The 19,040-nt window shown below is 42.8% G+C and overlaps 1 protein-coding gene across 3 annotated transcripts in view; it reads left to right on the top strand.

The window, feature by feature from the left end:
* Enox1 (ecto-NOX disulfide-thiol exchanger 1) overlaps positions 1–7,927 on the top strand; it is a 261,615-nt gene extending 253,688 nt beyond the window's left edge. For all 3 annotated transcript variants that reach the window (XM_051195352.1, XM_051195351.1, XM_051195350.1), the window contains exon 15: positions 6,965–7,927. In XM_051195352.1, the coding sequence (XP_051051309.1) occupies positions 6,965–7,096 (132 nt within the window). In that variant the 3' untranslated portion in view covers positions 7,097–7,927. The remainder of the gene's footprint in view (positions 1–6,964) is intronic.
* Positions 7,928–19,040: the final 11,113 nt, after the last annotated feature.

The raw sequence follows: 19,040 nt of genomic DNA, 5'->3' as shown, positions 1-19,040 counted from the left end.
GCCCTTGTATGGGTTTGGTAACAGGATAGTGCTGGCTACATAGAATGAGTTTGGCAAAGTCTTTGGATTTCAGTTCTTCAGAATAGTTCAAGATGAATCGGCCTTAGTACTGCAGAAGTTTTGTAAGATTTAGTGAAACCATGTGACCCTGGGCTCTTTCTTCTTGGTAGATACTTTAGTATGGATCCCCACCTCATTGCTTGCTAAAAGGTTAGTCAGTTTGTCTTTTTGGTGGGTCATTTGTGACATTCTCTCAATTGCATTTAAACCATATGTACTGTCTTGAATTTTGTGAGTTTTCTTTTTTTGTTCGTTTTGTTTTTTTGTTTTGTTGTATAATCAGCCAAGGGAGGCTATGGGGATATTTAGGCTTTTTAATCCAGAATTTCTGAATTAAGAGGTTTGCCCTCTAAGTATTCACCGGGGCCTTGTCCCCACATTAGCTGCCAAGAGGCTCGTAGTCCTGGATCTGCGGGCAGCCCGGGGATGCTGTGGGTCTTCAAGGCAGCAGATAGGCCCAGCTGCCTCTGGTTAATCAGAAAAGTCTGGGCGTGGTGGCGCTATGCAGAGCTTTGGTTACTTGTTGCCTTAAGTCGTCATGGATCTACCCCTCCACACAGTGAGTTTGCTGCTTCTAATAAAACACTTTGCAAAGTTTAGACAATTGTAAGCCGGCATGTAGATTCTGTTCACCCCCATACTGATGAAAGTAAGGAAAGCAGGCCTGGTCCAGCTCTGTAATGTAACTGGTTTTACTAGCATTTCCCTGAAGGCTGCTTAGGGGGATGAAAGCGAATGGGAATGGAAGGAAGAGCAGGAATTCATTTACATTATGCTGGGCATGTAACGTGTTGGGGCTCCTAACACCATGTAGCCCAATAACGGGCCATTTTCCAGTTAAATATTATTCTTGTTCCCTCCACCACCGTTGGCTTTTTTCCAGTTTCTATCAGAAATGTGAGACAATTTAGAATGGTTCTTGCACAGAGACAAGGCCAGGGCTTTATTTTGCCAAGTCTTCAGAACAGACAACTCCGCTTTGACCAAGGTTTCACTCACCTTGGAATGGAATCCCAGCTGAGCAAGGCCACCCTCCCCCTCCCTCTGATGCTGAGCCACAGACCCTGGCTGGAGTGGAGCTGTGGCCACTGATTACTTCCTGCCTTTCTCCCTTTGCTCCTTCTAATTATTCATATAGTCAGTCGGTGGTTCTCAGCCTTCCTAATTCTATGACCCTTTGATATAGTTCCCTTATGTTGTGCTGACCCCCCCCCCACTGGTAAAATTATTTTGTTGCTACTTTATAATTTAATTTGCTCCTATTATATATGAATCAATGTATAAATATGATATACAACCCCTGTGAAATGGTCATTTGACCCCAAATGGGTTGTGACCCTCTCCAACTTACATATGTATGTAAATACATTTGGTTTTAGACTGGGTTTCAGCTCTGACTGGCCTCAAACTCACAAAATCTGCCTGCATCTGACTCCCAAGTGCTGGGATTAAAGGCGTGCACCGCCACTCCACCACTCAGGGCAAATTTACCTCTTAGGACTATAATTTTGTCCTCTGTATGTGGCAGACGTCCCTGCCCACTCTGCATAGTTTGCAGCCTGTACCCAAAACTCCTAGTATGGAAAATCCTGTTCCAAAACAACAGACCCAGTACAACAAGACAAGGGATACTGCCAGATGCAGGCAGACCCACCCCTGTGGCAGGACACCACATCAGCTTGGGTGCTCATAGGTAGGTGAGCATTTGCTCCCCAGGAAAGATCATCAGTATATTTAAAGCATCCCTCTGCATATACATTATTTCAGCATCCTTCTAGTTTCTAGGAGATCCTGATTTTGCCTTTAATGGCTCAGTGTTCTCTCCTGGACCTTTGGTGGATGGTGAAGGTGGGTGAAATGTCCCTAGTGGTATATTTAAATCATCACCATGATACATGTGCTGGTATTAACAGCCAGCTGTCACTGAGCATTAATGAAAGATTACTAAGACAGACTGTAATGAATGTGCTTTTTAGATATCATAGCTCTTCCAGAAGGGAATAGACTCTCTACTTGACTGCAAAGGAGAAAGAAAAAAAATAAAAAAATCAACCCACAGTGAGAGAAGCAGAGGGTCATATGTCAGTCCTTTTCATGTGGCCAGGTTAACCCTCCAGGGCAACATGGCCATCGCATTGAGAAAATGGTGCACCATGTACAAGAATAAGAGCACTTGACTCACATGCACAAGGCCTGGGTTCAATAGCAGTAACCCCACCCCCACCAAAAAGTATTAAGTAAGACCTGACCGAGTAAAGTACCAACCTGGGCAGGGTGAGCTCACAGTCAGAGCAACGCCTGAGTGAAGAGGAGGCTGGAGGCCAGCTCTGGCCAGAGCTTCCTTCTGGGATGTGATTCACTGTCGCCTCTCGTTCTCCCTGTTTCTCTGTTTCTCCCCTGAGCCTCCCTCCCTTCCAACCCCCTCTTGCTCCTCATCCTTCATCCTATGGCGTCTGTGCTTGCTCATACCACCCTGGATACAGGAATGAACACGATTCACAGGTACTCTAAGGGCCAAAAGCCAGTGTATCCTGTAGAGGAAACTACGCCTTTGCACTTGGCCTTGCTGGCTCCCCAGCCATGGCACAGCCTGCCCTGGCATCTTTTCAGTGCCCCAAGTGAGTGCCCCTCCCCATCCAGCCTGCCTTACCTGATAGATCGGGACGTACAGACTCCATCACTTCTGACTTGCCGGCTGGTGCTAGTCTGTGCCAGTGTCTAAGGGCCTGGTGAGGAGGCTGTAGGCTTGAGCTAGCAGAGAAGGAAACAAATGCAGCCGATTTCACAGGGTTCCTTTGTGATGTCACACCACGTAAGCCCCTGGGTTTTTTTTATGGAGCCTGTTTCCTTTTGTAAAAACTCATCAAGGCTTACTCCTTCCTGCAGGACTAATTATAAGAAGAACATACTTGTAGGAAGGGACATTGTGAGAGAAGATGATGAGGCAACTAAAAATATTGCTTATTCTCAAGTGCAAAGCATTGTAAAAATGTCAGGAAAGGCCTACAGTCCACACTGGCCTAGAAGTGGCTTCTCATAATCTTTCCCCGCTGTGCATGGTGACTGTCTTTAGGAAGGTTTCTAGGATCGGGTGAAAGCCCCTACCTAATATGCAGGGTATGCTGGGCTGGGGTAACTCATTGAACACCTTTCCACCCCAGTTTAACTGGCTGTAGTTTTTTGTGTTAGATGTATTGCATACATGTCCCTAGATGATGGTGCAGTGGGTAAAGGCACTTGGCCATGCAAAGCCTGATGACTGAAGTTCAATCCCTGGAACCCACATGCAGGTAGGAGAGGACAGATGACGTAAAGGTGTCCTGTCACTTCCGCATGCACACTGGCTTTGTCCTGCATAAGAAATGAACGAATAAGAGCAACATGTAGCAAATAGTACTGAAATTTGCTTGCCTCTAGTATTCTATAACCGTGCACCACAGATGTCTCAGTTTGAGCTCTGTGCCACAACCTAGCAGATAGGTAGGTTTCCAGTGATTCATCCCAGAACTCACACTGACACAGAAGCCAGCACTCAGATCAAGTTCTTAAAGCATTTACTGAGTTTCTTTGCAGTGAATTCCCAGATCTTACAAATGAGACAACAGGTCTGAAGTGAGTATTGGCCAGGGCTGCCCATTACCTGCTGTCCCTTTGGTTGTGATTCCTGGGGTGGTGGTCAGTAGAAGCATGGAAGTGACTGTACTGGCTGCTTCTGAATCAGCTGTATTTTCTCAGTCAGAGGCATTTTCTCAATTAGTGGCCAGTGCTGGAGGGCCTAGCCTATGGTGAGTGGTGCCATCCTGGGCTGGTGCTCCTTAGTTGATGAATGTGGGAGTGTGTAAGTCTAATAAACAATAACCATTTCCTCCCCAGCTTGTTTTTTTTATGTCATTTTATTGAGCAATGGAAACCTCTAAGATAGTGTGCATAATAAGCCTGGTCCATTTGCAGGTCTCAGGGTTTGGTTGTTGGTATGGACATCACTCTACCAGTATTTAGCACACAAAGCCCAGCCCTGCCGCTGCCAGCATTGCCTCATGAGTCCAGAGGCAGAGGCATGACCAAAAAGATGGTCGGTAATCCTCCTGATAAGAACACAGCACTCCAACTATAATGCCTGGACCCAAGCCAGCTCCACTCTCACGACCTGGCTCACCCTGCTCAAGTTACCTGACCCCCTCAGTTTCCATATTTATAAACGCCCCCTTTCTCATGAGAGCATGGTTAGAATTATAGAACCTTAGGGTGCTGTGTTTTGTTCTTAGAAATCTGGCTCAGTTGGACACTCCCACCCAGCTGTAGGGTCAGTGGCACAGCCTTCAGAGAATAACACTATCTTCAGTTGCTTATTTTCTCTTCAAAAGTGTAGCTCTTTCCCTTGTTCCTAAGAGTTCTTCCTCTGTTCCCCAGGGAGGCAATAGTTACCGTGGACAGTAGCTACCAGCTAACCCAAGTCTGCCTTCCCCACTGCTGTAGCCTCTGCTTCATCTGGCATAACCTTCTATAAGAGAAAGGAGCCGGCCAGGCTGTGGTGGGGGCATGCCTTTAATCCCAGCCTTCATGAAGCCTAACAGGGAGAACAGGGACGAAGGAGCTTGTACCGGGGCAATCCAGCCTCATAATGTGCAGAGCAACTGTCTTCTGCATGGTCTTAGGCTCAATTCCCAGCACCCAGTATGTGGTGGCCACGGCCATCTGTGACTCCAGTTCCAGAGGACCTGATGCCCTCTTCTGGCCTCCGTGGGAACTGCATGCCATATAGTGCACAGCTTTACAAGCAGGCAAAACACTTATACACATAATACTTGGGTTGTTTTGTATTAAAGAAGAAATGATCGCTTTGAGGACATAGACATACTTGGCCTGATTTAAACATTATATGACAATATAGATTACTCTATCATGTACAACCTTTTGCTTTTAGGTATGTCAAGAGACTGTCTCCTGGGCCTAATTAATACTGGCTGAGTTTGACCACCTACTTCCTGTACTCACCTCATGTGGCCTTTGACCACAGATCTTGACCTTCTGCCACAAACCTTTTGATGTTAGCATTGTTGCCTATCCATATGTTGTAGAGACAGAAAAACAAAAAGGGAGAGCTTTTGATTTGCCCTGAATTACTCCAAGTGCATGGGGGATATTTCTATTACACATGGAGGAACTGAACATCATGACACTAAGTGCCCAAGACCATGGTACACAGGGCTTTGCCCAGAGTCCAGTCCGTGACTCCCTGGCCAAATCCTCGATTCTTAACCCATATGAACCCTCTCAGAAGAATTGCTGGGGTAGCTCACTAAAAATAGGTTATCTGGGCTGTATTCACAGAGCACTGACCTAGGGTATCTCTGGGGAAGCAGGTAAGGAAGCTGCTGTCTTCACAGAAGCCCGAGGTGGTTGGCATTTCACAGCAATACCCTTCTTGTCTGGCCAGCCACTCCAGCTGAGGAGCAAGCTTATAAAACTGACCAGCTCCTCTGTCTTTGATACCAGCCACACATATCTCATACAAAGAAATGAGGACATGGAAGAATGTGTTCTTACAGTCCCATGGAAAGGGGAAATGCTATGCATTTGTGTAGTGGCTTTTTATGGGTCTAATGGTCCTTCTAACATGGTTTTATGGTACAATGCATTCAGGTTTCAAATTATTCAGACTACAGTCTACTAAGGGATGGAGGAATGATTCAATGGTTAAGATCTTATTCCTATTCCAAAAGCCAAGATTCAGTTTCTATTACCCACAGCAGGTCACTCACAAATACCTACAACTTAAGCTCGAAGATCAGACACCTTCCCTCTGGCATCCACACACACACATAAAAGTCAATATTTTTTAATCATTTTTACCATTCAGAAGTCCCTTTTTTGACTAAAATATTATAGGCTCAGGGATTAGGAATATTTAAATGTATATGGAATGTTCTCCTTGTGGATGTTAAATATGGTTGATTTGACTTTCAAGAGAAAGACAGGCCAAAAAGACAGCCTTAGTATTGCTAAATGGGAAATGTTGACTCTACAACAATCTCACTGTGGCAATTACATCATGAAAAATGATAGTCACTCTGATTCATGGAGCATTTCTATGTGCCCAGATGTGTGCTAAGACAACAGCTTTGACACCATCCCTATTAAGTTTTACTCCCATTTGCTAAGGCTCAGAGACTAATTATCTTTCTAAGGTTCATTTAACTTTTAACAATAGCAGATAGGAGTTTTAGACAATCAGCCCCTCATTAGCCGTACTGGTGTGCAGGTTCTCAACACTGTGTCCCAGTGTAGGATGTAAACACAGGAAAACAAGAACAGTGACTGAATCAAGAAAGATCAAAGTCCAAGGATTCTTCATTTAATTATTAATGTAAAGATGTTAAAATCTAAGAAAATTTCTGAGCTAAAATATCCATATAGACATAACTTTTTTTTAAAATGACTAGCTATCAAGACTTCACTACCAAAAGTTTGAGGTTTAGTCTGCATTCCTAAATCTTTATCATCTTTAAGAGAAAGGGATTGAATGGCAAGAAATCCAACCTTAGGGCTTTCTGATTCCTGATGAGCTGCAGAAAGTTTCTGCCCCGGGCAGGTGATGGTGAGCACAGGAAAGGTGGGGAATTTGTTCTGAGCCTTTCATGTTGGGAGAGGTTAAGACATGGCTCTGGCCTGTGAAGCATCTCTTCCTCCACAGGAAGATGAACCAGAAACTCCTAGCTCATCCCACACCCACACTGCCAGCTGCTCGCAGTTAGGGCAAGTGCCGAGCACTCTCCCCTCTTGCTTGACAGCCAAGGAGAAAAGGAAGTATCTCCACGGAAGGCGAGACTGCCCTGGGTGTATCCATTTCCAGTTTCTATGTGGGCACCTTTCCCAAAATTGTACGTCTCTTTCTTCCTAACAGATATCTGCCAATGAAATTGAGATGCTTCTGATGAGGCTGCCACGCATGTTCAAACAGGAATTCACTGGCGTGGGGGCAACGCTGGAAAAGAGATGGAAGTTGTGTGCCTTCGAAGGAATTAAAACGACCTAACTGAGGGCCAGGAAAGCTGGAAATGAAGCCGTCCGAAGCCGGCCAGGGCTGTACAGTGGAGGAGCAAGAGGATTGGGGTCGGCCAGCAGGGAACCTGTGCGGAGCCACCAAAGCCTTGTTTCAGTGACATCTGTGGCGTTTTCTTGTGAGTGGAAATGTAATTGTGTACCAGTTCCTTAAACTAGACAAAGCCTCATACTTTACTATGACAGACCTGTCCCTATGAATACCAAGCAATGATTCCACAGTCAATGACCACAAAATCCAAACTAGGCATCATTGCAGATTAGCGCGCACGGAGCAAATGCTTAAAGCTAATGGCGGTGTAGCAATGGTGGTTGCTAGGCTACAGAGTTGTATATGTAATGTATAGCTGAAAACATTAAATTACATTTTCCTGAAGGTCTTTCTGTTAATAAAACAACAAAACAAAAAAAGAAAGCGATTTTACAGTGGGAAAAAAAAATCATACCAAAAGAAAACTTGAATATGTGTCTGAACAGTTATTGTATTTTGTAAATTAAGTTATATACTGTTCCAGGGACTTTTGCCTTATTGAAGAGGCAGAAAACTATGATTGGTCTCCTTGAGAATGCTTTATCAAGGATATTATTTTTCTAATGTAACAGTTCTCCATCGTGCGTTCTTTTCACATGGACTGCATAACAATTTTCATAAACTGTAAGGAGAGGGAAGGACTACAGCTGCTGTCCCCTGCTTGGTATGTTGACATTCAGGTTTACGCATTGAAACACATTCGGAAAATATTCCTGTTACAAATTTTATAGCAAAGAGATTAATTTTTTTCAATAAATCTTGACTTCTACCATATTGGTTCCGTGTAATTTTTTGTTGATAAATTGCACTCCTTCTTATATAATCCTTTTCTTATCTTTTAGTTCTGTGTACTAGACTACCACTTTAAATATATTCAACAGGAGACAAGCCGATTGCTAAAGATAGGACACAGACACTCGGTGGCTTGCAAAGTGCAATGCAGGAGAGAATTCGGTATAGGAGGGGATGCATCTAAAGGTACCAAGACAAGCGCATTAATGTAATCGCCACCATACATACTGTTGCTTTCTGCCCTTGTGGCAAGTGCCGAGGACCCTGTCATGTTGCTGTGGCATTTGTACATTTGTGTATCTTTTGTAAAGCACATGCTAAAAAGGGAATGAAGTCAGTCACAGATAAGCCCAGTAATTTAAACAATTTGGTCTTCTTCCCTTCCTCCTTTTGCCACCAAGTAGAGCAGACTGTGCCTCTAAGTTCTCTTTCCTTCCTGCTTTATTACAGCAAATCCCCCCAAAAGACAAGTATTCGAGATATTAATTTAAAATGAAACGGTTTCAAAAAGACAGCTGAACAATGAATGTCCTTTGAAGTTACGAAAAGATAGTCATAATGTCCTATTGGACATTATTACCCTCAGGTTCTTTTTATTGAACCCTGGAAAATGAAGGCTTTTACTCATAACTCCCATAGCCTCTACACGTGTGTTTTGTTCAGGCTCAGTGCCAATGCTGTGCGTGTGGACAGGAATGAGAAAAGACCCCCTCTCTCTCTGCTTAATGCATTCACAGTTCAGTCTGAAACAGACATTTTCCCCCAAGTTTGCAAATGTGAGCTTCATGGCAAGGAAGATGTGACTGGAATGCTGTAGGAATCCAAGCAAATGCCAGTATTGACTGGGCATGGTGGCACAGGCCTATAATCCCAGCGCTCAAGAGGCTGAAGCAGTGGAATTAAATTCTGAGGGAAGCCTGCTCTCCATAGTGAGATCCTGTCTCAAGAGAGCAAACAAAAGCAAATCCTACTATCTATCCCATTAAACACTGGCAGCATTCCCTACCATCTGTTGGTGCCTATGGCCACCACCATCCTGACAAATTCCTAAACTATGACAAGTCAGAAAGCAGAAGACACCACTTGTAGACAATCCTGCTATACAGCAGCCTAAGAGGTTCATTTGAAAATGGGGGGAGATGTGCAAATTCCATGCAGATTCTAGTCACAGTGGTAATTCGTTATGTAGGGATGTGGGGGCAGGCACCACGACCTCACTGGTTCTGACCACAGTGTTTTTTATGCACACTGCATGCTGCATGCTTCTGAGTATTGCCAGGACTCTCATCAGACAACGAGACTGCAGAGAGTGGAAACTGTAACTCAGGCTCTGAACTTACAAGTGAGTCCAGGGGAATATACTACTGCATATTTCTGCATATACTCCTGTAGGTGGTCTGGGGCTCCATGAGTCTGGTGCCCCAACCTCTTTAACCCTTGTGGTAACACTATATGAAGAGATTATTATTGTCCCCCTTTGTCACACATGCGAAGTGAAGTTTGGATATTTATATAACTCGGCCTTCTTTGCAGTTTGTAATGTCAGTCTGAGATTTAAACCCAAGGTGGACTCCAAATCAGTCCTTCCTTTTACTTAGACCTACTTCTACCTTAGTCGTTCCCAGGCCACCTATGATGTCTTTTCATATCAAAGGTAATGTCTTGGCAAACTCTTACCTAGTTTAATTAAGTTTATCTTGTGATAAAGAATCTATGCTTATTTTGAGCATTCATAAGTATACAGTTTGACAACATTAAACACATTCACAAGGTTAATTAATCGACACTATCTGTATCCACAACTTAAATCACCAACAAACATCAAGGACTGCCCTGGAACTTGCTCTGTAGATGAGGCTGGACTCGAACTCACAGGGATCTGCCTGTTTCTGTCTCTTAAGTGCTGGGATTAAAGGCACGAGCCACCGCCACCACCTGGCTATGTCTCTCCTTAATAGATAATAATGCTTTACCCACTCCCACTCCCATCAAGCCCCTGATTTCTTTTTGTCTCCCCAAGTCTGCCCATTGTTACAGCGTGTGTCCGCCTCTGTCTACCATACATTCAGCTTATGCCTTAAAGGTTCATTCACACTGTGGCAGGTATCACAACTAAACTCTTTCTGTAAGGCTAAATAATATTCCCTGGTTTGAGAAATCCTGCTGCCTCACTTCATCTTTATCTACTTCTACTACAGCAAAGAAAAGCCATCAAGCTATATATAAAACTAGTCAAAACCAGTTTTCAAATGTATAGAAAAACAGTTTCATCTTCTTTACCATTAGTTTCAGCAAGAATGATAAAAATGAAATGACCCCCCCAAAGAACTAATGAAAATGAATATTAAAATGAAATGACAAGTTTACACAGATGGTATTAATTGTAGAAAATATGACTAACCAAATTCTATCCAATGTAATATAGACAAAATGCTTTTTTTTCTCATAATATGAGTTGGTACTGCCTTGAGAACAACATCAACCACTCACCCAACAAGATGTGTCCATTGTTGCAGTAGTAACATGCCTGTCTTGAGGGGTAACCAACACCTGCTTGATTAAAGGCCCACTCAGTAGGAGGTAACTTATATTTGGTACTATTACTCTGGCTGGACCTCAAAGTAGTATCTTAGCTAGGGTTCCTATTTCTGCAACAAAACCTAAAACCAAGTTGGGGAGGAAAGGGTTTATTGGGCTTACACTTCCACATTGTAGTCCATTACCAAAAGAAGCCAGCACAGGACTCAAACTGGGCAGGAACCTGGATACAGAAACTAAAGCAGAGGTCACGGAAGGGTGCTACTTACTGGCTTGCTCCTCATGACTTGTTCAGTCTGCTTTCTCATAGAACCCAGGACCACCAACCCAGGGATGCCACCACCCACAATGGGCTGTGCCATTCCCCCATCAATCACTAATTTTAAAAATGCCTTGCAGCCAGATCTTATAGAGATATTTTCTCTGAGACTCCTTTCTTTCAGATGACTCCAGCTTGTGTCATTGACCCAGCCAGCATACAATGGTTAGAAAGGTTACAGACTATAGAGGAAAACCTATTTTTATCATTTTGCTAAACTGATACCACATCAAACTGCCTTCTAGATTCTTGTCCTTAGACTCGTAGGTTATTCTAACTCATACTCCTCCAGAGAAGCTTCTTTGCACAGGAGATGACAATTAGCACAGAGAATCACAGCTGACCAAATTGCAAAGAAGTGTCTCTGGTGTGCTCAGCCATAAACGAGTCAAATGTATCATACTCCCTCCCCCCAAGGCTGGGATCCAAGAAGAGACCAAGCATAAGGCTGGTGAGGGCAGCGGTAAACGGTATCTTCTTAACATTACAGGGCTGCTGCATGAATGGAACTCATAGCAACAGGGGTCGACTACACAGGATCTGCTACACAAGGTTAAGTCACATCAATAGTCCATAGATATTCCAGTGTGAGCTGTGGGGGAGGAGCTCACAAAGTCCCTTTCCTACCAGGGAGCCACCTGGTAGATTGTCTGTGTCATAGTGGACATCCCTACAGCCATATATGCATGCAGGCAGCATTAGTTAAGACTCAGTACCTTTCACACACACACACACACACACACACACACACATACACACACACACAGGTATGAGAGTAAGAGAGAGAAATGGGGAGGGAGAGGGAGGAGGAAGAATCTCAGAGGAATAGAGGGGTTTGTGCAGGGTGGATCTGTTCAAAATTAGATGCATTCATGCATGAAGAAAATGAAAGAGAAGGATAGGCGTTAGAGAGGGGAGATAGGAAGTTCAGGCTAAACAGCTTCAGATTGGTCTATCTGCTTGTTTAAAGAGCTCCAAATCTTCAGATGTATCAGCTTTGCAGTAACCAGAGAAACCAATCAAGAAAAGACCATGGTTGGGGGTGGGGGTCCCAGAGGGAGGAATAACAGAATACATGTAATGTGAAAAGGAAAGGGGGATACAGAAGAGAGAGAAGGAGGGAGGGAGGGATAAATAACACCAAGGATGTTTGAAAAGCCTTAAGAAACCATGCTTTTGTACTTACCTAAAATGACATGTACTACATATAAGTGTATGTGTACATGTGTACACATACACACACACACACACACACACACACACACACACACACACACACACACCTTAAATGAATTTATTTCACTGAGGTTGACAATGCTCCATACAAGAACAATAAACCATCTAACCTCAGCACTAGACATGAGAAGCCTCCTTACAAGCTGTTGGTCTGGGGAGTACATGAGGTGCCCAAAACAGTATAGGGTATTGCAGTTGCTCTTAGGTCTCGCCCCTCAAGATCCAATGGCTCAACACACTGTACTGCAGACACAAGACTCAGAATAGTTGAACTGGATCTGACCCTAAAAGCCTCCTCCATGGGAACTTGCTTTCATAACAAGTTGCCAGAGGAGGGAAACAACCCATAGTCCTGCCCAGATTTGATGTCTATGAACCACAACAATGACCAGCATAGCAAGATATTCCTAAAGGTACAATAATGGTACTCATATCTTGGAAATAACCAATAACTGTATAATTGGACACAGGTCTACTTAACTGGAAACCTAGCTAGTACTGCCCAAAGTTAGTGAGGTCATAGAGCTGAGGAATGGAACATACTACCTCCACTTTACAAGAGCAGTATAATTCCTAGTTGCATTTTAAAACATAGCTAAATGTATAGGCTGCTTCTTTTTTTCTGTGATAAAACACTATAAACAAAGCAACTAAATGGGGGGGGGGGTTATCAGGTCTTATGATCCCAGAGAGTTAGGGTTAATGATGCTGTAGTAGAGGTATCAGCCATCAGACATGATAGCCAGAGAAGAGGCTGGGGCTCACATCTTGAACCTTAAATGCAAAGCAAAGAACACACACTAGGAATGGTCCATGGCTTTGAAATCTTAATACCTGATCTAAGTGATATACTACCTCTAGCATGCCCATACCGGCTAACCCAGTACTCAAAAGAGTGCCACCAGCTGGAGATGTTCTCATTCAAACCACCACCCACAGATAAATGTAGCTATCACCCCTCATCAACACAGTTTCTCTTTGCAGCAGACAGTAGACCAATACAGACAACCATACCAGCTGAGTGCAGGATGCCCAACCATAATGGATACATCCACAACACAGCTCCTATACTCAAGGCACAGAGAGCATTTCAGAAGAGGGAGCAGGAAGATTGTAAGAGCCAGAGAACCAGGAGGTCTTCTGTGAGGTGTAATCTCCTAGAAATGGCAGGGAAGCTATGCCCACGAAACCACAACAATATGATTGCCCAAACAGGGCCTGAACAAGTGTAAGACCATAGGCATACTAACATTAGTAGTGGTTTCTATTCTATGATAAAACACCACGACCAAAAATCAAGTTGGGGAGGCAAGGATTTAATTGGCTACACTTCTGTATCACTGTTATTGTTGATGGAAGTCAGGATAAGAACTCAAGCAGGACAGGAACCTGGAGCTAATGCAGAGGCCATGGAGGGATGTTGCTTACTGGCTTGCTTCCCATGGCTTACTCACTCTGCTTTCTTATAGATCCCAGGACCACCAGGCCAAAGATAGCTGCACCTACAATGGGCTGGTCTCTCCCACATCAATAACTAATTAAGAAAATGCCTTACAGCTGGATCTTTGTTTTGTTTTGGGTTTTTTTTTCCTCCAAGACCAGCCTGGCCTTGGACTCACAGGGATCCATCTGCTTCTGCCTACTGAGTGCTGAGACTAAAGGTATGTGCTACCACGTCTGGTTATAACTGGATTTTATGGAGGTGTTTTTCTCAATTAAGGTTCCCTCCTTTCAGGTAACTCCAGTTTGTATGGCAAGCTGACATAAAACTAGCCAGCACAAACATGGAATGGGAAGACCGCCAAAAGAAGTCAATGATGTCAGCTTCTAAATACAACACACATATGAAAGACACAATACACATGGTAATCAGGGCCAAATACAATTAACAGTGAAGAAACTGAGGCCCTGGCACTGCCATTTTCAATGAGGATCAACAAGGTATACAGTCTTCAAAGATTAGAAAAACTATAGTCATGTATTGTTAACCCCAAAGAAACATTACTGGGAAAAATTATATTAGTAGCTGGAATAGGCAATAGTGTTATTTTATAAAAACATACATGTTTATTACTGAGGGTTTCATAGTCAAGGACTCCCAGAAACCTAGTAATTACAGACTGGTTATGTTAATCGAATTAGCTGTTCTGTCCAAGATGTTAACTGTTGCCTACTCTGTAAAGATGCCCAGAAGCATAGATGTTCACACATGCCACTCACTTCTTAAATAATGTATATTCACTGGGACCAGCCTATAATGGAATGTTCTTGCTCTGGAGGTGGGGGGAACAGGCCCACAAAAATAAATTGCAGACAGTTTACAGTAGAAAATAATGTTTTACTATACAAAGCAGAAAAAGTGGTTAATGTACAATAGAAAGTGCATCACATGTAATGAAATGTATTTTTTGTCTAGCAAATATATTTATTGTGTGCTGAAAATTGTAATATCTTCCCCTGCACAGAGAAATTTCCATTAGAAAGCTCATTTGCCATGTGAGGGGGAAAACTCTTTTTCTTGTTTACTGTTGTAGTCTATCTTCCTATCAGCCCACAACACTTGTCAAGTTCACTTAAGAAGAGCTATGTGTAGATAAGAATGGGATGGAATCAGGGACCAGAATATTCCATCTCATCTGCTTTTACATTCGAGGGAGTGCCATGGAATCCACGGCATCTGGAGGCAATCTCATTTTTTAAAGCATTTTTCTTTACAGATGAAAAGTCAAAAAATTGGCCAATTTAAGGCTTTTACCAATAAATAAATCTTTTACCTTTGAGTATATTTACGCATAAGTGAGCATTTCTTCCTCTTGTGTGCTTTGAGATAGAATGTGAAGTATGGGATACAAAGTCAAACATTGTCTTTGAAAGGAGATAACAGATGAAAACTAATGCGGGCCATTTGTTAAACAGACATTGATTGTTATGTCATATCAGCGTATCACAGATTATTTTTATGATTTACAATCACAGTGAATCAAGTTTCAAGTATGGGATGCTATGAATTCTTATGGAGAATAATTGTCACTCCCCAAGGCTGAGCAGAAATTGGTTAGGATTTTGCCCCATTACCTGTTCTGAAAGCACATGATGGAAGGTTTAGTTCAATACATGGGCCTGGTATGTGGTTAGACAGAACACCAGAGAAGATCCAGCAAAGGCTGTGCCTATGTGCTCTGAACATTTTTTATTGATAGTCTATGACTTAGGATCTAGATGGGTCAATCCCAAAGGCAGTGCTATCAAGCAGCCAAGAGCATCCTTCTAGAATCACCCCATCCAAGGGATGATGGGAACTTGATTAAGTCCCTGAGGTTTCTCCCTGATACAGAATGACACTAATGTTGCCCATTGTCATGTTGCAATGTTATCTATTCACTGGATCTTACTAGGTCATTGAAAACAATAGATTGCTCTGTTGGCCTCATAGTTTACCATGTTTGCCAAGGGTTTCCCCTCAGAGGCCGCTACCAACTCATCAGGAATTTGATTCCTGATCTCTGGAACAACAGTTGCTTACATTCAAATTAACTGGAAACTCTACCAATTCCAAGAACATTGAGGTGTGTTTGAAACCAGAATTCTAACTTCTCAGGAAATCCAGATTCCTACAGCATCATTAGGAGGTAGTAGGTATTCATGAAGTAAAAGAGAAGCTGGTCAAGTTTCTAACTCAACCCAGGCCTCTTGGAAGGGAAACTTGGCAAAGCAAACCTGATGTGTTTTCTCAAATAAAAAGTATTTCAGGGGAAATAGATTATCTCATTCTTGAGACAAAAGGGCTATATATCTTTTCAGTTCTTGTGCTGGCTAGACTTATGTCAACTTGACACAAACTACAGTCATCTGACAGGAAGGAAACCTCAATTGAGAAAATGCCTCCATAAGACTGGACTGAGGGCTAGCCTATAGGGCAGTGGTTCTCAACCTATGGGTCATGACCCTTTTGGGGGGTTGAACAACACTTTCACAGGGGTTGCTAAGGGCATCAGAAAACACAGATATTTACATCACAGTTCATAACAGTAGAAAATTACAGTTATAAAGTAGTAACAAAAATAGTTTTATGGTTGGGAGTCACCAAGACATGAGGAATTTATTAAAGGGCCATAGCATTAGGAAGGTTGAGAACCACTGTTATAGGGCATTTTCTTACTTAGTGATTATTGGGGAAGAGCCCAGCTCATTGTGGGTGGTACCACCCTGGGCTGGTGGTCCCAGGTTCTATAAGAAAGCAGGCTGAGCAAACCGTGGGGAGCAAGCTAGTAAGCAGTGTCCCTCCATGGCCTCTGCACCAGCTCCTGAGACCAAGTTCATGCCTTGAGTTCCTGTCTTGACTTTCTTCAGTAATGGACTAAGATGTGGAAATGTGAGCCCAATAAGTCCTTTCTTCCCTAACTTGCTTGTCTTGGTGTTTCATTACAGCAATAGAAGAAAGCCTAAGACAGTTCTCCATTTCAAATAAAAATAGGAGGAACATTTGGTGGGAAATTCGATGGGATAAAATCTGCCATGTGCTTCTTTGATCCACGGTACTTTATGGAAAAACAACAGATGCTTTGCCCTGCAAAGGCACCTCAAGCCTAAAAAGATACAGGGGAGGATTAAAGGGTGAAGAGAACTAACCAGACCTTTTCCTACTCCACTTAAATGTTTAGGGTAGGACACAGGAACCCCCAACTTCTACTTTACTCCTATAACCCTTTTGATTCCTGTATGTATTCACTTCCCATAGGACCTTTCCCTGTGAGCATCCATCAGGCTGGAACATTGATTTAACAGGCCAAGTACAGTGGTATTTTTTTTTAATAGAATAGGAAGTAATGTCTACTCAAGTGCACTAATATAAATTAATTCGCTGATGGATATTGAGATGTGAGCAATGGCATCTCCAAGCAGAATGTTGAATGTGTCAGTGGTTCTTGCTGGCTACTTATTTACAGGGTCCTACTAGGAAGGAAAAAAAAAGGTTAGAAAAATAACCAGTCAGAGCATAAGCAAATGTAGAGGAACTAATGAGGGACCAGGCTACTTAGAAAAGTAAATATTTCTCATCTGTAGTGTCTTCTGCCAGAAAAAGATTCTGAAAGTAAAATATAGGTAGGACAAGAAACTAATCAAGTGTCTGTCTAAGAGATGCTATACTATGACAAGATATGGGAGCAAGATATGGGAAAAGAGGAACCCTTACATGCTGCTGGTGGGGATGTAAACTGATTCAGGATTGAAGCCAACTGTGCCCTGCTCTAAGCATCTCTGTATTGTGTGAAACAGTGGTTTTTCAGGCTTTTCTTGTCTTCAGAAGCTTCATTTTATAAGCAGCTTCAGACTCCATTTTGAGCAAAAGGATGACTAGGTAGATCCACAAACTATGCCATCTGTCAATCACCAGCCAGCCAACACGGACTGACAAATGGTGTATCCTTAAGGATGGAAGGTGTTCTACAAGCTTATTAGGGTGAATTGAGTCTGTAAGGAAAATAAGGGCACACTGAAATCACATCAAGGAAACCATGTCTAAGAACATTATCAAACAAACCAGACCAAGAAAAGGGTGTGGCTTTCCTACCTGCATCCCCTAAAATAATGAACTACACTGTGATAGCATGGCCCCACATGAACCTATCATGTGATAGCTGATATAGGTATCAGGGCTGGCGAGAGGATTCCTGACTGTGCCTGGGGACAGCTCAGCTTCACCCCTGCAGACAAAGCCTAATCAACTGCCGGACTGTCTGCCTTCTCACCCATCCAGACTTCAACTTGAACCCTCCATTTCTTTCTCTTAGACCTGAGTTCACCTTATAGGTTCTCAAAGTGTGACTTCAGCAGCAGCTGCCTCCCAACAATGGGATGGTTCGTTATCAGTACAGGCTCATTCACAGCCCACTTCCGAACTCTGCTATAGCCTCTTTAACTTGTATCCATTCTGTAAAGCAGAGAAGCATATTCACTGTGTGCTGTGTAATGTGGGATGTGAGAGTTAATAGCAATCAATGAGTCTGCATTCTCCTTACTCAGATCACCATGGTAGGCAAGATTATCTGGCAAATTTCTGCCATTGAAAACTCTAAGCCGTGTGAGTTTACTTATGAGTAATATATTGGATTTGATTCATTATGCCATTGTGGAAGCCACAAATGTGTTCATTTGTGTTTCTGACATAGCATGCTTATGATATACAACCACTGTGAATATCAGAAAAAAGATTTCTCAACAGCAACAACAAAAACAACTACCATACTCCTCCTAGCTGAGAGACTCGAGTAAACATATCAAGGGAATATTCACATATCCATGTTTATTGCTGCACTATACATAAAACTGAGGAAATGGAATCTATCTAGATGTCCATCAATGCCTTAATGGATAAAGCAATTGTATGTGTGTGTATATATGTAACTATTCTTAATCATAAAGAAAAATGAAATCATAGCATATTCAGAATAATAGGTGAAAGAAGACATCATTATGTTAAGTGAAATAAGACAAAGAAAGACAAATACTGTGTTTTCTCTCCTTTGCGTGATAGAGATTTAAATGTATATGGGGGGTGGGTATTGAAACTAGAAAGAGGACCATAAGAAAGACATGACCTTATGTGGGAGGAGAGGGAAAGAGAGGATAATGGAATACAGAATGAAAGCAGAATGGAGAACTATACAAGGAGAAGGAAGGGAGCAGTGAATGTTGGCCACGGGGATAGGAGAGCATGCTGGAAGGGAAGGGATGGGGCAGAACAAATAGGATAGTATATGTAAAGAAGTACTGTATAAAACTCATTACTTCATATTCTAACTTAAGAATAAAAAATACAGCACACACACATGCACGTGTGCGTGTGCGCGCGCACACACACACTCACACTCGGTTTGCTCCCTCAGAATGATTCATAGGTCACTGGTTTCTGGCTTGCACTTTACCAGCTGGAATGTGTTTTCCTTTAAAATCCTCTTTGGCTTTGTTGTGTGCATAGGTGTGTGTGTGTGTGTGTGTGTG

Source organism: Phodopus roborovskii, unplaced genomic scaffold, assembly GCF_943737965.1.
Source record: "Phodopus roborovskii unplaced genomic scaffold, PHOROB, whole genome shotgun sequence".
Classification (NCBI taxonomy): Eukaryota; Metazoa; Chordata; class Mammalia; order Rodentia; family Cricetidae; genus Phodopus; species Phodopus roborovskii.
Note: the sequence above shows the minus strand (reverse complement) of the source record. Positions and strands in the feature narration are given on the sequence as shown.